This window comes from Myripristis murdjan, chromosome 14, assembly GCF_902150065.1.
Source record: "Myripristis murdjan chromosome 14, fMyrMur1.1, whole genome shotgun sequence".
Taxonomy (NCBI): Eukaryota; Metazoa; Chordata; class Actinopteri; order Holocentriformes; family Holocentridae; genus Myripristis; species Myripristis murdjan.
In genome coordinates, this window is record NC_043993.1 from 35,455,471 (window position 1) to 35,472,639 (window position 17,169).

The 17,169-nt window shown below is 44.0% G+C and overlaps 1 protein-coding gene across 1 annotated transcript; it reads right to left on the bottom strand.

Moving 5' to 3' along the window:
• Nucleotides 1-831: 831 nt before the first annotated feature.
• pom121 (POM121 transmembrane nucleoporin) lies at nucleotides 832-16,368 on the bottom strand. Its single transcript, XM_030068627.1, has 13 exons — nucleotides 15,815-16,368; nucleotides 14,132-14,347; nucleotides 13,420-13,569; nucleotides 11,451-11,531; nucleotides 11,124-11,292; nucleotides 10,584-10,672; nucleotides 10,411-10,490; nucleotides 8,911-9,032; nucleotides 8,701-8,800; nucleotides 7,017-7,313; nucleotides 4,906-6,390; nucleotides 3,846-3,953; nucleotides 832-3,134 (listed from the first exon to the last, which is right to left on the bottom strand). The coding sequence occupies exons 1-13, from the start codon at nucleotides 16,360-16,362 to the stop codon at nucleotides 3,034-3,036; spliced, it is 3,546 nt and encodes a 1,181-aa protein (XP_029924487.1). The 5' UTR covers nucleotides 16,363-16,368; the 3' UTR covers nucleotides 832-3,033.
• Nucleotides 16,369-17,169: the final 801 nt, after the last annotated feature.

The following is a 17,169-nucleotide window of genomic DNA, read 5'->3' on the forward strand; positions in this document are numbered from 1 at the left end:
ATTGCTCTGGAATTTGGCCACTGGTCTGGCACAGTAAAATGCAGTAAAACACACAGTATAAATAAAAATAACTAAAACATATTTAGCTGATTTTCTGGAGAAGCCCCATTGACCACTGTTGACTTTTTTTTTTTTAGCCCACTTTTAGTGCTCACATCGCCCCCTGGAGGTGCCTCACATATTGTTGTAGGTTAAATATCTCCGTTTACAGATGATTGCTTTCTGCCTGTATACATTTTTCTAAAGAGTTCAATGAGAAAATTTGTGAAGTAAGCTTGAAACCATCAGCCTGAATTTGGTGATGCTTAAGGGCTGCAGACACAAACGTCTGACTACACATGAAAAATCAACTGCACACTTTCACTTTCCACACATCTAAAAGATGGAAACACGTGAAAAGGCTTTCAGCTCCTCAAACACGTTGTTGTGCTGTTTATCTGCTCTCTGCACCCTTATGAAACAAAAATATAATGCAGTACATTGGAAAATATCATGTGGTATATTGGATAATACATTCCCATATATGGGAACTAGTCTTTATATTGTCCAATATATTGCAATATTTGAAATGCACAATTACTTATGCATTATTCCAGATATTGACATCTATTACAATATATATATATATGCAAAATATATGATCCACCTATATCACTCCATGTATTTTCAAATATATATTTCTATATATTGTTGTTCATATATTAAATGTAATACATTGCCATATATTTCATTTAATATACTGGTAAATATATTTTGTTTCCGTAAGGGCACGTCCCGTCAGAGGAAGCAGACGTGTTGCTGCTGCATCCTGGAAGCACTCGACTGAATGGCTACATCCAAAATAGTTTTTATTTATCAATTTAAAATCATCCATAAATGTAGCAGTACTGTGGTAAACTGTAGTAGACAGTGCTTGCTTTTCCTGAATAGATTTGAATGGAGCTCTGTGAATACAACAGATCAGCTGTTTGATCATCTTGGACTGCAACACTGCACCTCCACAAGTCAGGACAGCGAGTTTGCATTTCACATTTTAGGACATCCTCAGACCTCAGACTAAACAAAAGGGCGGTTTTTCAGATTAAAAGCCTTCAGGTCTACATTCAGTATCATTAAGTGGGGATGTCACGACATTAAACCAGGCGTTATCACTGGACGCCTCACCTGCCTGGTGTTTTTAAAAAGCGAACTTACATTGTTGTTGTCTGGGGCAAGAGAAACCATTACTCATGGCTAAGGGACCGTCTCACAAGTACACAAGGAAATAAAAAATGTATTAAAGCAAAGACAAAAAGCCAAAGTACAAAATGACATCGTCACGGCATACAAACTGCCAGAAGCATGTCCTCGTGTCAAACACAGGACTCGATTTGGTTTTGCCTTTTGTATTTGCATCAATTCATTTTCGGTCCTTCATGTTCCTGTGTAGCTTTCAGACGGCCCCTTAATTAGCAGCAAGCAGGTTCTCTCAGCATAGACAAAGATGGGAAATCTCTCACCTGCAGTGTCACGCATTATCACAGATGTAATCACCTCCAGATTAAGAATATGAAATTTGTTTGATGTCGCGACATCCCAACTTTAAGATATTTCTTTGCAAAATCTGAATATAGCCTCCCAATAACTTTAAGTTTACCACAATTTCAAGGAAGTTAACCATTTTGTTCAATGGAGTTTGGGCTGACATCCACTTGTACAAGACCTTAAACCTGACATTTCCTCTCAGTTTGAAGAACGATGTCATTTTGTCTGATGTCTGAGAACGGAAGCTGAGGTCTGCACATGTCCGAAAATGCACACCTGCAAGTGGTAAGCATCAGAGCCTGCAACAAATTTCATGTCCAACTCGTCATTACCACCAAGAGGCAAAGGTGAACAGGCTTTCCCAAGCTGGCGGCTAACATCTTCTCTAAATCCAGTGATATGAACGTGAATAACTTACAGAACCAGGAGGGGAAAAAACACAATGCATTGCCGTCCAGATTCTTAAGAAACATTTCTTTATGTACATCTACATTTCTTTATGTACACCTCTATCGGAACTACTTTAAGGAACACATTGACAGGAAAGTCACTTTGCATTTATGTAAATCAGGTCAGATTAGAGAATTTTCCACGGAGTCATATGGATGTTGGTGCTCTGGAGCAGAGAGAGGTAGTCTGGTACAAAGACACATGCCAGGATTTGAAGATGGGCTGCAGGGCATTATTTCACAGGTTTGAAGTCTAAAAATTGACTTTGGTTTGTCAGCAAAGGTTTCGAGGAATCATTCTAATAGTTTACTGACCTTTTACATACATCAACGTTGGCAATCATCACAGTATCGCATTCGAAACAAGACCACTCGCTGAAGGACTCTGGGAATGCTTGTAACGTCAAAGCATATGAAACAAGTATACACAGGCCTGCTCTAGCTATAGAAAGCACTTAAACACATTTACTATTTTGTCCTTTAAGTGCAGACACACATCATTCATTTACAGGGGTCAAAAAAACCAATCCTTATACAACGCGGGGGAAAAAAACGGACGTTAAAAAAAAAAAAAAGCAGACTCAAAACAACTGTACATTTCCACTACAGTGTTGTGGAGCTTGAGGATGTGGCCCTATCTGAATACGTTGTGCATTAAACTCTAGAGGTCTGCTCAGACCTGAAACATCTGGTACCATACAGACTCCCGGTGAATGCATCATTTAAAAACAAAAAGCCTCAGCCGCGGTCGGGGCCTCCATCGTCTGTGTGACTCGACTTTTTGATCGTAAAGGGAAAAAACAAAAATTGCTTGAATATGCGTTTTTGCTCAGTTTCTCGCCTCTCAAGTATCCGTCGTCTTGCCCCTCCGGTCCCTCAGCGGGCGGGTCGTGTCGGCCAGAAAGCGAGAATTCAATTAGCTCGTGGGCGTCGGCTAACTCCTCTGGCGAGCTCAACGGTGGGCCTGGTCGGGGTCTGAACTACGCTAGCAAGATTCGCCATAGCAGCCACCACGGCGACACTACATGATCAGGAGGCTGTGCTGCACATCAGCAGCAGGTTATTTCTTCCGGGTGTGTTGCCTCCGGGCCTGCAGCCTCTGGCGGGCCCCCGACGGCTTGGATCCAGCCCCGATGGAGAAGGAGGGAGTTGCTGCAGACCCTGGTTACAAAAAAAAAAAAAAAAAAAAAACACTGTGTCAAATGAAAAAGTAAAGCCATTCAAATTCTAAATCCATTCAAAATATTAATTCTGTTGTTTAAATTGTCCATATTTCTATTTTGTTTTTTCTATATTCCTTTTTAGAATGTTTATATTGCTTTTTGCTATTTATTATCTGTTTATACTGTTTATAATGTAAATTCTACTTCATATCTTGCTATCCACTTTGCTGCTGTAATGCGTGAAATATCTTATCTTATCTTAATTCATGATTGATGTATTCTGTAAGTTATATTTTAGGCAATACTGCACACACTGCTTAAAGCTGCACTAAATGATTTCTGACCACGAGGGTGAACAAACTGTCCGTTGAGCTTCCAGGTTCACAGGAGATCAACTTGCAAAAAGACTTAAAGTTAGGGTGAAAAAAAAAAAAAAAAAAAGGTTTTTGGCAAATGAGGGACACATTTCACTCTCATGAGGCTCCTGTTGGATTAACTTGGATTATTTTGTCTCTGATCTGAAAACGTGGTGAAGCTGCAGACCTTCAGCTACAGCAGTGACTGACACCAACTCTGACTCATACACACTCCATGGCTGGTTGGCCAATCAACGCTGAGCAATGTCTTATCATGTCTGATCTCTTTTCTAGATGTTTTCGAGAGCCCTGCCTGTGTGTGTTTGTGTGTTCGTTCACAGCCGATGACTCACCGAATGGAGTGGGTACGCCGCTGTTGAAGCTTTGGGCGGGAGTCCCAGGGCTTCCAAAGGGAAGTGGAGCAGCAGCAGTACTTTGGCCAAAGGTGGGGGTAGACGTCCCTGAAGACACAGCAACACACACAGTTAGACTAAACGATGACTCGAAAACATTACAGAACAGAGAAAAGTCTTGGTAAATACTGAATATGTAGCCCAAGTGTCCAGCTTCATATGACATCAAAATATCAGCCTAACCCAGAAAGAAAAAATGATGCAGCCATCCAACGCTATCATCCCGTGGAAAGATTTAAATGATAAGTGAAATGGAAGTCCATTCAGTAGTTCTTCTACTTATTATAGTTATACAGGAGAACAAATGTAAGCTGCTTAAACTGATCGTTTACATGTGTTTTGCTGTTGTAAAACAGTAAAATGATGGACCCAGTTTTTCTCCACTGAATCAGAGATGGATGGTGTTTTTTGAACGAGTTTTCCATGAAGTCTTGCAGGTAAAGCTCGCTCGATACAAAAACTACGCACTATGGATTTGAAGCAGGAATTTTGGAATCTAATTTGTCAACTAGTGGTGATACAACCACAGTGGAGGCTTTTCCATGTTAGAAATGTGATATTTCTGGAGGTGGTGAAGGACGGCTGTTCTAAAGACAAAATTCCACTAAATCCAAAGATTTTGTTGAGCTGCTGAGTAAGAAAGCTGAACCAGCCTCAAACCTACACCATCACCTGTTCAAGTAACTTCACCAAAAGGCAAGAACGAAAACTTTACATATTAAGATCTTTTGATCTTTTCTGAATCTAAAAAAATAATTTGATGAAAAACCAGCTGGTTATGGCATCTTTGAGCAGTTTAAGTACAACTACTATCTTTGACCTAAATGAATAAAGTGAACTTATTTTAAAAAGTGTGGTGCTAAATTGCAAAGTGGACTTCTAGTTACTTTTCATACAAGGATTAGTGTTATTCGTTAAGAAAATCTCAGTCTAGCGGCCTGTCGTGGAAGGGTTTAACATTTCAACAAGCAAACAAGAGCACGTGCGACTTCCTCCTCACCGAAAGCTGGCCTGTCAGCAGCAGCAGCCCCGAAGTTGAAGCTCGCTATCTGAGACACAGGGTTATTGGCAACTGGCGTTCCAAACTGGTTCCCTGGAATGGCAGCATTAAAGGTGAATCCGCCAGCAGCTGGTTGAGCAGGGCCAGAGGGGGGCTGCTGAGGCGCAGGGCTGCCAAACGTGAAGGTGGCGGTGGAGGCGCTCTGAGTCTGGGATGTGGCACCGAAGCTCGGGGCAGCTGAGGGCGCCGTGGTGGTGCCAAAACCAAAACCAGTAGAGCTGCCACCAAATGCTGGTTTACTTGGGGTCCCAAAACTGGATGCTGTGGTGGTAGCCGCCGCCGCCCCAAACGTGAAGGGAGATGAGGCGGGTGCCGGTGCGCTGGATCCAAAGGTGAAAGGTTTCGGCGGGGCTGCTGTGGAGTTGAAGGCCGACGGGGCGGTTGACGCTTCAAAAGCTGACTTTCCGAAGGGGAACGTGGATTGCGTGGTTGATGGGGTGGTGGTGGTGGTGGCGGCGGCGGTCGTATTGGCCAGGGCAAAGCCACCAAAGGTGGTCGGGTTCTGACCGGGGGTCCCCTGGCCGAAGGTGAAGACGTTCTGGGTGGTGACTGGCGGGGCTGCCTGTGTGTTTGCGGTGGTACCAAATGTGAAAGTACCATTACTGGAGGTGGTTGGGGCAGCAGTGGGGGCAGCAGCGGGGGCAGCTGAAGTTGCAATGGCGAAAGAGGAGGCTCCAAACTGAAAGGTGCTCCCTGTGGTGGGGGCAGGCGCTGAAGTGGAGCTTGTGCTTGTTGTGGATGGGGCGGGCCAGTTTCCAAACAGGCTTTTGCCAGCAGGCTGAGCTGCAGGGTCTCTGGTGGTGGTAGCGCTGGCAGATGTTGTTGTTGTAGCAGAGATGTTGGTCAAGCCAGTGAAAAGTGACGGGGCGGCCGTGCTGCTGCTCATCAATCCACCAAATATTGAAGATGTACTAGTAGAAGTAGTTTTAGGGGCTGAACTGGAGGCTGTGACAGACGGAGGTTGCCCAAAACTGGAGCTTGCTGTGGTGCTTCCAAAGATGGGCTTAAAGGTCGGGACAGCAGGTTTGTTCTCCTGTCCTGCTGTGGATGAGGAGGTGGAGGTGGTGGCCACAAAGATAGGCTTGAAGCCAGATACTGGCAGCGAGTTGGTGCTACTAGCTAACTCTGCGCTGGTGCTTTGGGGAAGTGCTGCAGCTTCTGTGCTGCCAGCTGAGGAAACAGAGGGTGTGCTGAGGTGGCCAGCCAGTCCAAACAGACCGGCTCCTGCCACGGCGGTGCTGCCGCTCTCCGTCTTGGCGGCCTGGCCCAGGACTTGAGTGAAGGCAGAGGGCTGGTCTGCACCAGTAGAGCTGGGCTGAGACTGGGAGGCTGGAGGGAGCTGTGGGGCGTCCAAGGTAGGAGAAGGCTTCAGTGTTGAACTACTTGGCTCTTTCAACGTGGTCACAGCCGACACTGCAGACATAACTAGATGAATTATGGAGGGAAAACCAAAATGTTAGAGACAAATCAACATGTGGGTGATTATTACACATCATATTGGATGTGGGGTGTTCTAGATACACCGCACTGAGCCAATCGTAACATGACCCCGAGTTTAAGATCACTGAGGCTTGCGCTAACTTAGGGAGATCAACATATTCAGAGAGAAATATGCTTCTACTGCTTGGTTTTACCTTCAGCCTATTCACTGCCACGTCTGTGCCTCTTACAACTAAACAAAATTTGATTCATTTTTTGGCCGGCGGTCAGCATGCTGATGTTTGGCAGGTTTGGTTTAGTTTACTCAGCATTTCTCATGCAGTAAACAAAAAATATTAAGAGTCAGCAATGCACAACCAAAATACTGGACCTGTTTTCCATCATCTTCCCATAGTTCCTTCATACGTTTTCATTTGAAAAGAGAGAAAAGAAGGGCCTGACTTTAATTCCACCGCAGCACATGAGCTATTGGAATGCAAATGAAACTGCCTTATGCAGCTGCTACGCTGTGAAGATGACTGAATTTTTTTTCAAAATGTCAAATTCATTCATTTATTCATTCATTCATTCATTCAACATCCCTTCCTGGGGACTCACTCATGCTACAGTACCTGCGGTGGTGCCCGCTGATGTAGAACTAGCTGGATCACTGCTCTTCATTTTCAGAGCCTCTAGGAGTGGGTTGGAAACTGATGATGATGATGATGATGATGATGATGATGGTGGTGGTGGTGCGTTGACACTGGTGGCTGGACTGGAATCCACATTGATGACTGGGATGGCAGGACTGGAGGTCGTTGGCAGAGGAGCGGCCAGCAGGCTGCTCAGGGTGGTGGTGGAGCTGAGGGTGGAGGCCAGCTGGGCAGTGGTGGGAACCGGAGCGGAGCTGGGTTTCTCCGGCTCCGGAGCTGCACCAGGACAAAGCAGAGGGTCGGGATTAGGATCAAAAAGTCGAGTCCAGTTCTGCTATAGTTAGAACAAAGGCAATTATGTCCATTTTTCTAATGTTAGGTTGACATGATGGTGTTATGAGCAGTGTTGGGAGTAATGGCGTTACAAAGAAACGGCGTTACTAACGGCATTACTTTTATCAGTAACGAGTAATCAAAGAAATTACTAAAATGCGCCGTTACTTACTACTACTAATTATTATTATTTTATTATCCTATTCAAAAAAATGTGCGTCTTGTGGAGAAAAAGCGGTGTGTCGATTTTCAAACCGGTCGGACTTTGCAGTTTTTCGTAACTGATCAACATGCATGGAGAATGACTGAGCACAAATTAGAAGAAGCATACGTGTTCCCCAAAGGCAGAGCGGATAGTATCTCCACCTGCCATTCAGAAGACCGGGGGTTCAATTCCCCACCTGGACAAGCTGGCATCACTAATTTAAACTATAATGTATTACTTTTTCAAAGTAACGTGGCCAACACTGACAATGATAGATGAAATTTGTCCACACTGCAACAGCAACGCAAAAATATGTGCATTAATAAGAGGAATTAAGAAAAGAAAAAAGTAATCATTAAAATTACTTTCCCCAGTAATTGAATTACTCTTCTGCAGCAGTAATTGAGTAGTAATCAAAATTACTTTTTTACAGAAGTAACTAGTAATTGTAACTTATTAGTTTTGTGAGTAATTGGTCCCAACACTGGTGATGAGAGTCACAACAACATATGAGGCTGAGATGACAGAGGCATCTCAGACTGGGGGATGTCATGATGTCAGTGCTCGTTCCACTAAATCCACGATTCTCAATACCACTTTCAATATTACAGAGAAAATGTGTGCCTTTATATGTGACTTTTGTTATTTGCTCTTTACAAAAGTTTCTGTTAGTTTGCAGGTTGGGAGGTGCAGGGGGAGAACTGCTGGACATCTTTGTTGTTTTTTGGTGCGTGCTACGCTGGGGTGCAGACTAACTTTTTTCACCACCGTTCCAGAAACCATCCCCAAAAAAAAAACTATCCTGATGTCACTGCGAAATGTCAAAAAATATTATTATTATTGTTACTATTATTATTATTGTCAGCACGGGGCAAAGATCACTACTGTGGGAACATTTGAGAATCATTTTTGTTCGTGGGTCTCGCGCCTCAGTAAACTATGGCCTGTTCAGACTGCACCACGTTTGGTCCTCAAACCAGATCTTTAAGACCATGACGGCGGTGGTTTGTTACTCTAAAATTGCCCTCATTGAGCAAGATCGTAGTTTGATGTAAGTTTTAGTCTTAATATTTATGAAGGAATAGAAAATCTTAATTGAAATAACTGTTTTATGTTTGAACTCACCAGGTTCCTCCAGGACCTTCTGGATCTTACTGAAGGCGGCTTTCTTCTCCTGGTCCAGGTCTTTGACGGTGATGGTGTAGCCGAGCTCTGGAGGAGGGGGCTGCAAATAAGGAAGTACCACAGCGACAGTAAAATAATCTGGGTCACCATGACGCCTGTCCAAAAAAAAAAAAAAAAAAACAAACTGCAGGTATTTCTTAAAGATCTCACCAGAGAGATGTGGTCGCCCTGGTGGCTGGACATCAGCGGGATCTTGCGTTTTCGTTTCCCACCGCTGCCGGCAGATTCTGAGGAAATGGTGACCGGCACCTTGGCGGCTGGAGTCAGTTTGGCTGCAAGATCACAGATTACAAGATTACACATCAGGGACGCCGAATTAGTCCAAACACGGTTAAAATCAGCTGAAATTTACTACTGCATATTTAAATCACAGAGGACTGTTTTGTGTTTCAGCTAAAGGACTTCTCTTGTGCTGTGCAGAATGCCTCACCTTCAACACGGGCCTTCATACACAGACCAACCAATCCTAAATAATACACTAAGATTTTGCTTTGCACACCAATGGCACACCCCTAACAGTCTCATTACCTCTGTGGCCATACATATTACATATTATCAATTTATGATGATAAATCGATAATATGTAAAAAAAAAAAAAAAAAAAAAAGGAAATTCATTCTAAATCAATGCTAAATGGACCTGTTGCTGCTTTTGACTGACGGTGGCAAAGTCAAAAGGAGGGGCTGCACTCTAAAATCGAATAAATTAGAGCTTAACTCTGTAAACTATGTGAACGATCAGCATCTTTCCAACACAAACTCAAGCAGAATCTGACAACCAAGCCGAAGAAACCTCTTTTATTTCACTAAACAGGGACAAGTCAGATTAATAAACTTTCCTGTAACTGCGCTAGAATTAGCCAAAAAGCGAGTTTCCATTCTGGCCAAGTTCCTGGCCAGATGTTACACGAGCTCCCTGCCGCCGCCGCCACCAACAACAACACACTAAAAAGATCTCTTAATCTCACTAGCAGTGACGATGACAGGCGATCAGAACCAAGATGTGTCCACTGATATGAACTTTTCCAAAAACAAATTGCGACCTCTTCCACCTCCACACATGGAAAGGCAGGATGCTCCAGTGCAGGCCTGCAGCAGCCACCGTGATTAACCCCACCCTGACCCACAGAGGGAGGGACGAGGGAACAACACTGAAGCACTATCAGGGGAAATCAGAGTAGTACATTACTGAACTCGTTGCATACTAGCACTTATGTTCTTCCCCAAAATTCACACGCTCTCTTTTGGCATCGCCTCCACGCATTTTCAGTTGGAAACTTCATTCAAACCGACAGTGCACCAATGATTCATGATAACACCGGTATAATTTCTACTATGATACAAAAAGAATAAATAAATACTTTTCACATCACACTGCAGTGTTTCCCACATGTTATACTTGGACAGTTACATTAACAACCATCAAAGTAAAATTCAACCCATTCAAATTGTTGCCTCACATTCACACAAACATGATGCACAGATAATCCATTTAAGTTCTGGTACACATTTGTATGTAACCAGATGTCTGCTTTAAATCAGAGTTGAGCCATTTTTATAAAAAACATTGAATCTACTGGCTTTCTAGTGAACATTTTCTGTTTACTCCCTGAAAAGGCCAGCAGTTCAGATCAATGTGGATGTGACTTACAAGAAGTGGCTGCTTTGACAGAAGCCGTCTGGTCAGACCTCACCGAGGACGCTGAGCTGGGAGACTGGCTGTCCTCCTCTCTTGTAATGAAACCACACGTGAGAAACAGTCAGTATCAGATTGAAGCCATGAAAAGCAGCACAGAGCGGAGGAGAGAGTCACCGCAGACTCACCTGGGCTTTTTGGAGGCTCTCTCTGGCGTCTGAGAGCGAGACGACCCGGGGCTGGACAGAGGGGAGCTCGGCGCTGAGGCTTTCTTCTTCTGTGAAGGCAAACATGGAAAATGATGTGTCATTGATTGTCATTCATTCATTTACCAAGCCGTTACCCTAGTTAGGGTTGTGGGGGAGCTGTCATTATCGGGTGTGAAAATCGTCATGAAACTGTGAGAATCTGAAGTACATTGATCCCTCACACATTTTCTGCATTCTAACAATGAAATTTAACTGTTCTTTGTTTTGCAGATGACCCCCCCTCCCAGAAGCTCCTCAGACATCACCTTAAAAACCATTACCCACTCAGCCCTGCTAGAACGGGCGACTGTAGAAAACGCATCAACCTCAAACTTGATCAGAGTCTCTGGCTTTGAGGAACTCTCAGATCTTGGGGAATGATGATAACACTCAACAGGAACACTAAGTAAGAAAATCCCTGTTTTAACTGCTTCACCATCCCTTCAGCAGCTGCTCTCTAACTCCACGGGAGGCTGTTACCTGCAGGCCTTGCGAGGAGCTGTAGGAGCTGTGGATGGGGTTCCTCCAGGAGCCCAGGGTCCCTCTGGGGGTGTAACTTGCGCTGCCCGAGCTGACCGAGGAGGTGCGAGACCTCTTCACGATGGACTCCTCCATCACAGGGTTCATGCCGCGCTTCAGGCTTCCCGGCCTGCAGGAGAGAGGAAGTCATGTCCACTTACATTTTGATCCGGCGTCACGGGCACAAAGGCTCACAGAGCCGACTCAAATGAACACCTGCTCAACCTCGAAAAAGATTTGACACAAATCGAGTCTTACGGGTGCCATTTCAGAGATTTTGTCACTCACTTGGGTACCAGCTGTGACGGCGCTCCGTTGGGCAGAATGGGCTCAAACGCAGAATGAGCGCTTTCACCGCTGTCGCTGCGCCTGGAGAAATTAAAACAAGCTGGTTTACAAACACACAGTGATGGAAATACACACACTCTGACAGGAAGCAGTGAACTCACTGTTGTTTTCTCAGATAATGCTACACACGGCATAGAATAAACAACAGAAACCTCCAGAGGTTCCACCGTGACCTTCCAGCCTCCTGTGCATCTGGGAGGCTGCAGCCTGTCAACACTGACACTGTGTGTTGTTCACGATCTCAGTAAAAATATTTTCCTTAGTTAATACTGTTTATGTGAAGCAGCCATTTTTAGTTGGTCCTGTTGATTTCTGGAAAATGCTCTGTAGGTCTGGGTGGTTGTGTGCTTGTTTCCTGAATAAACAGCGAGATGAAAAGGTTTAAAATGCCAAGAAAAAAAAAAACATTGCTGACCAACAAACGAGTGCAGGTATATTTTCTGCATCTCAGTCTGCCTCTGATGCACTGAAGCTGTACAGGGCGGCTGCTCGCTGCACAGAATGAAGTACGAGTCATCGCTGATGCTGCTACAGACCTGAATTACATCGAGCTGCTTGTAGATTCAAGATTCAAGATTTTTATTCGTCACATGCATGATGTACGGGTACAGCAGCGGTGAAATGCAATTGCAACAACTCCAGCACTGTGCACGTAAAAAATAGATAAGAATAAAACAGATAAAAAATAAAATAAAAATAAAATAGAAAGTATATATAACACTCCTATATACAATATACAACCTATGTATAATATACAACAATATACAATAAGTCCAAATGTGTCCAAATGTGTTTGTAAAGCACCACAAACACATTTGTGTGATTTAATTTCAGTCTCCAGACTTTCATGTTTGTGAGAGCAGCTCCACACCGTTTGACTGAAGTAAATCAAACGTGAAGAAAATGAGTTGATGCTGGGTCGATGAAAACAAACTGATCATCCACGGTTTACCTGCGTGTGGTCGCTGCTACAGACGCTATTTGGTTTTTATTTGAATTTTGCAGTTTGTCAGGATGATGTCACATTGTCCTGTCAATACGGTTTTCACATTTGGGAATTTATTTGTTTCATTTTCAGATGCATTTTGAGCACATGCATGATTATAACCATCATTTTAACGATATCTAAAATCAAATGTGCAACACTGCAGTTTGTCAGGGAAAAAGTGGACCCACTCAAATGAGCACCTGAGGCTCCCGGGGACTCACTCCACTGAAAACCTATTTACGTCACTCAACACACACACACACACACACACACACACACACACACACACACACACACACACACACACACACTCGTTCAACTGACAGGATCTAGCCCTTAAGATGCTATTTGTGTATACTGTATATTTCTTCTAAATTTGCACATTGACCTACCTCTATGCACATTTTATACACCCATGCACACGGTTTTTCTGTTTTTTTTTTTTTTTTTGCACATTGCTTTTTGCACACTGGGTTGTACTTAGATCTTATTCTTTTTTTTTTTTTTTTATCTTTTTTTATCTATTTAATCTGTAATCTGTGGATACTGCTGAAAAACTGTGAATTTCCTGCGGGATGAATAAAGTATCTATCTATCTATCTATCTATCTATCTATTTCACCTATTTCACATCCAGAACTGGATTCGGCGTTTGGATGTGGAAATGACGAGTGCAGTCGCCAGTTTGAGGAAAACAGATCAAACGAATGAGACAAAATGTCACAGAATTGTGTTTTTTCATGCCTCGACATCCAGTACGGGACGCAACGCTGATCATTTCAAAGTTCTCTACAATTCAAATCGTTCTGCAATGCGTTTAGCAAAGCTGGTGAGACTTCACTTCAGGTTGTTTCTTCTTGAAGACACACACACACACACACACACACACACACACCCACCAGATACCATTTTAACTTTGTACCTTCTTTTGCTCTTCTGCTCAGCTGTGAAGCTTCCCTCGTCCTCGCCCACCTCTCTCTTGCGGCTCTCTTTGAGCACACTGAGGACAGTTTCTCTGGAGCAGGGGTCTGCAGGGGCCTTGGGGCCCGGACGATAACCCAGATGGTCCAAACTACACAAACAAACAGAAAAAAATGTGATTAATTGTCAAAATACATGAGGTTTTAAACATAAATCTTGTTTTGAAAAATAAGACCTCAAATTTCTCTCAGTTTTGTTTAACAGGATGTGAGAAGTGTAAAGTTTATTGACTCTAAAGCAGTGAGCAGACTGAACCTTTATGTTGACAAGTGAAAGGTCGTCTGAGGACTCTCTAACTCCAAAACTGCCTGCACTTTATCATAAACAACATAAGGCCTAATTTTATCATTTAAAACTATATATTTTTTAGATGTCTATCTTTTAAATAAAACAACAGATTTTAATATCTGGAGGGACTCTAATAAAATGAAAACATATTTTGGTTTCTTTTTTGTGTTTTGATGTAAATGTAACTGCAGTTTCCCTCCAATAAAGTTATGAAAGCCGTCACTGATCGCTTACCAGCAGCCTTCAAACGTTTGAACTGCCTGACTACAGGGAAGGAATGCCAATAAATCCCCAAACAATTTTATGAATTTGGGCAGAATGCCATCTGCACCATGCAGGGGGGGAAAAGGATTAGTGTGACTTACAGTGGAGACCTGGGGGAGCTGTGGTCCAGCCTGGCGATCTTGATGGTGACGGGGCTGGCGGCGGCCGGGGAGTTGCGAGGGGTGAGGACGTTCTTCTTCCTGAAACCGTCCCACTGGGTGGGGGGCAGGACGCCCACGGAGGAGGCGCCGGGCTGCTGCAGGGGGTAATGACGCCGCGGGGTGATGGTGAACCGGCTCACCGCGCCCAGAGGCTCCCTGGGAACAACAGGTACAAACTGGTGACACACACACACACACACACCAAAACCAGCACACCTTGTCCTACCTGCAGCCAACAGAACCCTAAATGTTCTGTTTGTATGATAAAATATGTTCAGATTCTCAGCTGTGTGTGCTTAGAGAACCCCGTTTGCTCTCTAATTTATCCTCTTTTATTTGCTGCGACAACTCGTTACCTCACAAGGACAACATACTTTTATTTTGAAGAGTACATCAGATATGAGACCTGCTTCTTCTAGTGAACAGATCACAATAATAACCTTATCAATGATCTGAGCTTTAACATAGAATTTTATTCATAATAAATATATTCTGTCCCTAATTCTCAAATTTTCTAGTATTTTTGATCACATTCTTTTAACTTCTTATCATTTTTTTTCTACTAATGTTTCCCGCTAATTGTTGCTGATTGCAATTGTGAGATTACACCAGGAGGAGGAAAATGTTATCTCCCTCATGATCCCTCACACATTTTCTGCATCCTAACAATGAAATCTAACTGTCCTTTGTTTTGCAGAGGACCCCCCGGAGGCTCCTCAAGGGCTCCTGGGGTCCCCAGACGGCACTTTGAAAACCATTACTCTGAACGCCCACTCAGCCCTGCTAGAACGGACGACTGTAGAAAACACATCAAGCTCAAACCGAGTTTCTGACTTTGAGGAACTCTTAGATTTTGGGGAATGACGATAATACTCAGTAACACCAAATAAGAAAATCCCTTCACCATCCCTTCAACAGCAGCTGCTCTCTAATTATTTATATTCTCTTTGTGTTTCCTCCATCCTATTTAATTTGCTGCTGCAAGCCCTTAACCTCACAAGGATCCAGAAACTGTCTGACTGCATCAATGCATCATCATACTGACAAGCCTAACTATAAATATGATATTATATTGATATTGTGATATGAGACTAACGATCATGTGGGGTTTCTGAATAACACAGCAGGATCATGATGGTGCAGCTTCGTTTTCTAGTTTTAGAGGCTGCATCATGTGACTGTAAGCTCTCAGACCAGGCTTCAGGATGCATCTTTAGTTTGAGACAAGATGATGCTCATATGAAGTGTGTTTGATGTGTATTGCTATGGGAGGGGGGCATCACACGTGGTTTTAAACATCTTAGAGATAAAGTGATTCTTCTAAATAAAGTCCCGCAGAGTAAATGTGGTTTGGAGTTTAGTGCCGCCGAGGTCTGTTTGAAAGTTTGGAGCGGAAGTGTCGGCGCTGCTGGCGGCTCATATGATTTTAGTGGCTGTTTTCTGTCTGAATTAAAGTCCGTTCTGGCTGAAAGCTGATGGGCCCCGTGATGCTGACGGGTGCACCCTGATGTGGGTCACCCGGCGCGGGCGGAGCTGAGCCCGCCGAGCCGCGGAGCCGCTTCCTCCGGCCGGCAGCTCGCTCCCTGAGCCCGGACCTGCTCACCTACTGCATGGTGAACCTACCCGGTGAAGGACAGCCTCCTGTTGGGGGTCAGGACCGCATGGTTGGGTCGGGACAGCCTCTCCCGGAGGTTCACCCCCAGGCTCCTGCCGTCCCGGAGCCTCCCGGAGCCGGCCAGCTGCTCCTCGGGCTTCCCGATGTAGCTCCCCATGAGGAAGTCCCGCGGGCTGAACAGAAAAGACTCACTCGCCGAGGCTTCCCTCCGGAACACGCCGCTGTGACAGAGTCTGTGTGCGGGGAGCCCCTCCGGCTCCCTCTCGGCTCGGTGGCCGCGGCCGCCCGCCGGGCCGCCGCTCCGCCTCCGGCCCCACAACCAGCGCCGCAGCACCGCCGGGACCGTCAGCCCAGGCCGGGGATTCAGGCCTAACTTGACCAGGAGCGGTTCTCCGTAGTGATAATAACACACAACAAAACAAACTACAACAATTAAAGTGGCGTAAAGAAAAGTGGGGATGAAATAAAAAGCCAGACTAACGGCGCCGACGGACAGCAGCACCAGGTGCTTCTCTCTCGGAGACATGGCGGCAGCGCGCCGCCGGAGGACTCTCATATCCCATCATGCTACTCTTCTTCTTCTTCGGCCTCTTCTTCTTATTCATATTTATTGAGGGTTAGCAAACGAACTGAAGGCACAACAGCGCCGCCAGCTGGACGGGAGCGTGGCGCAGAGGTCAGGACAGGAATTACTTCAACTACACCAGATTCTTTTAAAAAGTTAATTATTTGCTCATATATTTTCTCTCCTGCTTCACCTAATTGACCCTCTAAGGAAAGGTTATTATGTTTTTCTCCCCTCAGTGATCTAAGTCTTAACAGACTTTATTTATATGCTCAGTTTCTTCTATTTTCCTCTGACTCGGTGAGCAGCAGCCAACACTGCAAAAACTCAAAATCTTACCAAGATTATTTGTCTTATTTCAAGTCAAAAATGTCTTATTCCTAATCAAAATATCTCATTACACTTAAAATAACACATGATCACCTCAGAAGTAACTTGTTTTTAGACAATTGTCTCTTGTTTCAAGTGAAAATTTGCTTGTTTCATTGGCAAAATTTGTTTCTTGTTTCTAGCTAATTTTCACTTATTTCAAGTGAGTTTTCACTTTTTCCACTGGCACATTTTGCCAATGAAACAAGCAAATTTTCACTTGTTTCAAGTAAATTTTCACTTGAAACAAGTGAAAATTGTCTAAAAACAATTTACTTCTGAGGTGATCATGTCTTATTTTAAGTGTAATGAGATATTTTGACTTGAAATAAGACAAATAATCTTAGTAAGATTTTGCGTTTTTGCAGTGAAGCAGACGGTGGACAAACCAATTTCTTTCTCAGATCTCCTGAGTTTCATTCATTCCTT

Bases quoted from the DNA above. Each gene is read 5' to 3' on its own strand.
- pom121 (XM_030068627.1), bottom strand. From the start codon at position 16,362: ATGAGAGTCCTCCGGCGGCGCGCTGCCGCCATGTCTCCGAGAGAGAAG. The intron at 10,673-11,123 runs GTAACAGCCTCC...TTGCCTTCACAG, and splicing joins GCTCCTCGCAAGGCCTGCAG to AAGAAGAAAGCCTCAGCGCC. The intron at 9,033-10,410 runs GTAAGTCACATC...GTGATCTTGCAG, and splicing joins TGTCAAAGCAGCCACTTCTT to CCAAACTGACTCCAGCCGCC.